The 5,341-nt window shown below is 40.5% G+C and overlaps 1 protein-coding gene across 1 annotated transcript; it reads right to left on the bottom strand.

Annotated features, from left to right (window-relative positions):
• Nucleotides 1-1,054: 1,054 nt before the first annotated feature.
• On the bottom strand, nucleotides 1,055-3,820 carry LOC141602220 (uncharacterized). Its single transcript, XM_074422524.1, has 4 exons — nucleotides 3,671-3,820; nucleotides 2,781-3,022; nucleotides 1,492-2,693; nucleotides 1,055-1,440 (listed from the first exon to the last, which is right to left on the bottom strand). Exons 1-4 carry the CDS (start codon nucleotides 3,818-3,820, stop codon nucleotides 1,055-1,057), a joined length of 1,980 nt encoding a protein of 659 aa, XP_074278625.1.
• Nucleotides 3,821-5,341: the final 1,521 nt, after the last annotated feature.

Below are 5,341 nucleotides of genomic sequence, written 5' to 3'. Positions count from 1 at the left end.
TACTCTCCCTTAGCTCCTGATTTGCACTCAAGATATATTGCACCAAAGTCTCCATCTTCAACATAGTAATCTTTCGAAGTTTCAAAGCCCAAAAGACGAACATCAAGTGTGGACAGCAAGGTATAACGACGAGATAAAGCATCGGCTACAACAATACTCTTCCCATCTTTATATTTGGAAGAAGAGTGAAATGATTGTAAGAATTCAACCCTTTTGGCATGCCTATGATTCAACTTCTGCGGCCCATTAATATACTTCAAGGATTCGTGATCGGAATGCAATATAAAATGGTTAGGACGGAGATAGTGACTCCAATGATCAAGAGCCCGAACAATTTCCTTATCATAAGTGCAATAATTCAATCGAGCTCCACCCAATTTCTCCGAAACATAGGTTATAGGTCTTTTCCCTTGGATCAAAACAGCACCTATACCTACGCCACTAGTATCACACTCAACCTCGAATGGTTGAGAAAAATCAGGTAACGCCAAGATAGGAGCGGTACACAACCGTTCCTTAATCAATTCAAAGGCCTGTTTAGCTGCCACTCCCCATTCAAACCCGCCCTTCTTTAAACACTCCGTAATAGGGCTGGTTATGGTGCTAAAATTACGAATGAATCGTCGATAAAAGGAAGCAAGCCCATGAAGAGATCGTACCTCACTAACTGTTTTAGGCTCCGGCCATGATCGAATTGCTTCGATTTTTGATTGATCAACCGAGACACCATCCTTGGACACCACGTTTCCCAAGAACACCACGCTCTCCACAAGAAAAGAGCACTTCTCTCGCTTCCCATAAAGTTTCTGATTTCTCAAGGTTTCGAACACTTGTCTCAAATGTTCAAAATGCTCATCAAGACTCCTGCTATACACCAAAATATCCTCAAGATAAACCACAACAAATCTGCCCAAGAAGGATTTAAGTACCTCATTCATCAATCTCATGAAGGTACTTGGACCATTAGTAAGGCCGAATGGCATGACGGTCCATTCATACAATCCATGCTTCGTTTTAAAAGCCGTCTTCCATTCATCACCCTCACGCATTCGAATCAAAGGTAACTACTTCTAAGGTCGATTTTTGAGAAGATAACCGAACCATGAAGCTCGTCAAGCATATCATCAAGTCTCGGTATTGGAAAGCGATATTTGATGGTTATGTTGTTTACAGCCCGGCTATCAACGCACATACGCCACGAACCATCTTTCTTTGGTACGAGTAACACCGGAACAGCACAAGGACTCATACTCTCACGCACATAGCCCCTCTCCATCAATTCGTCAATTTGCCTTTGGAGTTCTTTTGTTTCTTCCGGATTACATCGATAAGCAGCCTTATTTGGAAGAGTTGAGCCCGGAATAAGATCAATTTGATGTTCAATGCCTCGAATAGGAGGCAAACCAGCGGGTAATTCATCGGGAAACACATCCCCAAACTCTTCAAGCAAATCGTCAATTGGTTTGTGTTCTTACAAAACAGCATTAGCACTCGAATTTTCTTTATCAACAAGCAAATAAACTTGCTCTCCATGATCAATGGCACGCTCCACATCCCGTTCTCCAATCAACATAGCAGCATGGGCCTTTGCTTTCGGTTTTGAACCCAAAGGAAGGACAGCTTGTGGTGACATTGGTTTAAGCACAATTCGTTTCCCTTTGTCTTTCAACTCATACTCATTACTACTCCCTCTATGCAACTCATCCCGGTCATATTGCCATGGTCGACCCAACAAAATATGACAAGCATCCATGGGAATAACGTCACACAACACCTCATCGACATAGGAACCCATAACCAAACCAACCCGGGCCTGTTTTGTCACCTTAACGCTACTACCATCATCTAGCCAATGTAACGCATATGGGTGTGGATGTTTAGTAGTCACAAGACCCAATTTTGACACCATTTCAGTAGAGGCCGCGTTGGTACAACTACCCCCATCGATAATTAGACTACACCACTTATCATTTACCCGACACTTGGTATGAAACATTTGGTTTCTTTGTTCCGAATCAGTAGGTATAGTCTTTACTTGCAAGGTTCGCAAAACCAGATTTGTGTCGTAAATTGGTGCCTCATAATCCTCTACAAACTCGTCCTCTTCCTCCTCTTCATTGAGATTAAACAGTTCACCCAATTGTTCTTCCTCGGCCAACAACTCATCCCTACACTCTACCACCTCTCTCAAGGTCACGACTCTTTTGTTTGGACACGTACTTTGATAATGACCGAAACCTTGACATTTGAAACAACGAACTTTGGACAGATTAGTTTCTTTGGCCGTGGTCTTAGGGGTAGCATTTGAAGATGTCGTGGCTTTGCTAGGACTCACAAACGAACAACTAGGTGTTTCGGTTTTGGGGTTCGTTTCAGTTTTGGTCCATGATTTGTTCTTTCCCGAATCTGAACTCGACCCTCCCCCATATTTAGACTTCCCTTGTGACTCCACTTTCAAACAAAGACCACAAAGAGTATCAAAATCAGAATATGGGTATAACTCAACGGAACTAGCAATATTGTAATTCAATCCACGCAAAAATCTCGACATTTTCTGCTCTTCTACTTCCTCTAATTCACCCATCAAGCATAAGTTTTCAAATTCATCAATATATTCACTAACACTTAATTTTCCTTGTCTCAAATCAGCAATCTTACGATATGTAGCTAACCTATGGGTCGTTGGCACATACCTTTTACGAAGTTTACGTTTCAGAGACTCCTAAGAATCTATCTTTTCCTTCCCCGCGCGCACCCTCTTGGCCTTCAACCCTTCAAACCAAAGAGATGCTCCTTTGCTTAATTTCAGAATTGCATACTTGCACCTTTTCTCATCATCCAATTCCTTGAAATCAAACATACGATCTATCTTCCGTTCCCACTCCAAATAGGCCTCGGGATCAGCCCCTCCAACGAACTCAGGTAGTTCGTTAACCTTGAACGGTTCAGCCACCCTTTCAAAACGCCTTGGCTGCAACCTATCATCCCTTTCTTGTACGTTTCTCAAGGCATCACGGAGTTGCTGCAAAAAGTTAGGGTTATCAAAATCTATAGATAAATAAGGATCAAGAGCCGAAGCTCTGATACCACAAATGATACGAATTGAGCAGCGGAATTAAGAATGATTTGGACAGTGCAGAGGACTGTTCGTACTAGGTACGCGCAGACCTGAACCTGATCAATTTAAAGAACAAAAGATAAAAACTAACGGACTGTTTTTGGCGAACCGAACGTACTAGGTACGACCCGTTCTGGTTTTTGTGAATAAAGGATAGTGTTTTGAACAAGTAAGACCTATTACTTGATCAAGGTGAGTGAGATCAAGACCTATTGATCAACAACTCGAGAATTTTAATTAGAATCGCGTCCTAATCAAAACCAGTTTTGTTTCTAAGCAAGAAATGATTTTGTAAACACAAGTTTTTCTGAAATTTCTTAGATATTTTATTCAAGCAAATGAAGGCATTATATAGCCCCATTGAGCCGTGCAAAAGGCTAGCAAAGTGAAGAGTTAGTCATTCATTCTTCACTTAATTACAATCATTAAAACTCCTAGTTCAATGAACTTAGACAACCATAAATTAGACTAACATTTTATTGTAAAACATAATCTGAAATGTCAAGCTAAAAACGTGAAATTGGTCCGTCCTCTCCTTGGTAAACGTGCCACCATCAGCTCCTCTAAACCATACTTAGCAACGTATGTAACAAAGGAAGGAGAATTGGAACCCATCGGTTGAAAATTACGAGCCAACATCAGACCTTCACCTTGAGTGTTCACAACTAACTCGTCCAGCTCATTACCCAACTCGAGAGTCATGGTCATTAGAGTCATGGTCCTTAGCTTGGTTCGCATCAATAGTCCATGTGACTCGTTGTGTGAACCATGTGTCCTTGCTCATTAGCCCTTGTGATTCGTTGTGTGAACCATTTGTCCTTGTTTATTAATAAATGTGAATTATTGTGCTAACCTTTTGTCCTTGTTCATTAGTCCTTCTGACTAGGTGCCTTAACCATTGGTCCTTGTTCATTAGTCCTTGTGACTCGTTGTGTGAACCATTTGTCCTAGTTCATTAGTCCTTGTGTCTCGTTGTGTTAAACAATTGTACTTGTTCATTAGTCCATGTGACTCGTTGTGTGAACCATTTGTCCTTGTTCATTAGTCCTTGTGACTCGTTGTGTAAACAATTTATCCTTGTTCATTAGTCCTTATGAGCCGTTGTGTTAAACAATTGTACTTGTTCATTAGTCCATGTGACTCGTTGTGTGAACCATTTGTCCTTGTTCGTTAGTCCTTGTGACTCATTGTGTGAACCATTTGTCCTTGTTTATTAATAAATGTGATTCATTTTCTGAACCATTTGTCCTTGTTCGTTAGTCCTTGTGACTCGTTGTGTTAAACAATTGTACTTATTCATTAGTCGACGTGACTCGTTGTGTGAACCATTTATCCTTGTTCATTAGCCCTTGTGACTCGTTGTGTAAACCATTTGTCCTTGCTCATTAATCCTTGTGACTTGTTGTGTTAAAACAATTGTACTTGTTCATTAGTCCTTGTGAATCGTTGTTTAAATCATTTGTCCTTATTCATTAATCCTTGTGACTCGTTGTGTTAAAACAATTGTACTTGTTTGATAGTTGAGACGAATTGAGCAGCGAAATTAAGAATTATTTGGACAGTGCATAGGACTTTTCGTACTAGGTACGCGCAGACCTGAAACTGATCAATTTAAAGAACAAAAGATAAAAATTAACTGACTGTTTTTGGCGAACCGAACGTACTAGGTACGACCCGTTCTGGTTTTTGTGAATAAAGGATAGTGTTTTGAACAAGTAAGACCTATTACTTGATCAAGGTGAGTGAGATCAAGACCTATTGATCAACAACTCGAGAATTTTAATTAGAATCGCGTCCTAATCAAAACCAGTTTTTGAAGCATAACAAACCGAGGAAGGCCTCAATTCACCCGGTTTTGGACCTCGTCACAATATGAGGTCTAACACCAAAACCGTCTAAGAAGTCATGGCTCCAACCGTCCTAATTCTTATCTTGGGTGAGTTTGGGACGTTTTTGTGTAGGATCTTTTATCTCCTAGAGCTGCCATTCTGATTTTAATTGAAGAAACATTGCAATGGTACAAGGGGACCCGGTTTTGAACAATGAGCTAAATGTCACTATCAATCTTTCCTCTTTTGTTCCAACAAAGCTCAAGGGACTTTTTGGCTGCAGCATGGAGTCTTACACGGTTTCCTCAAGCCCCAATCAGTCCATATAATCATAAATAAGAAGTTGAGCTACAAACAAGGAAGATTGGACTATTAGTTTACTTTCTTTGCTTTA

The sequence above is a fragment of the Silene latifolia genome, chromosome 9, assembly GCF_048544455.1.
Source record: "Silene latifolia isolate original U9 population chromosome 9, ASM4854445v1, whole genome shotgun sequence".
NCBI lineage: Eukaryota > Viridiplantae > Streptophyta > Magnoliopsida > Caryophyllales > Caryophyllaceae > Silene > Silene latifolia.
Note: the sequence above shows the minus strand (reverse complement) of the source record. Positions and strands in the feature narration are given on the sequence as shown.

Bases quoted from the DNA above. Each gene is read 5' to 3' on its own strand.
- LOC141602220 (XM_074422524.1), bottom strand. From the start codon at position 3,820: ATGACTCTCGAGTTGGGTAATGAGCTGGACGAGTTAGTTGTGAACACT. The intron at 3,023-3,670 runs GTGGCACGTTTA...AACTTTTTGCAG, and splicing joins ATGGTTTAGAGGAGCTGATG to CAACTCCGTGATGCCTTGAG. The intron at 1,441-1,491 runs GTGCTAATGCTG...ATTTGCTTGAAG, and splicing joins TGTTGATAAAGAAAATTCGA to AGTTTGGGGATGTGTTTCCC.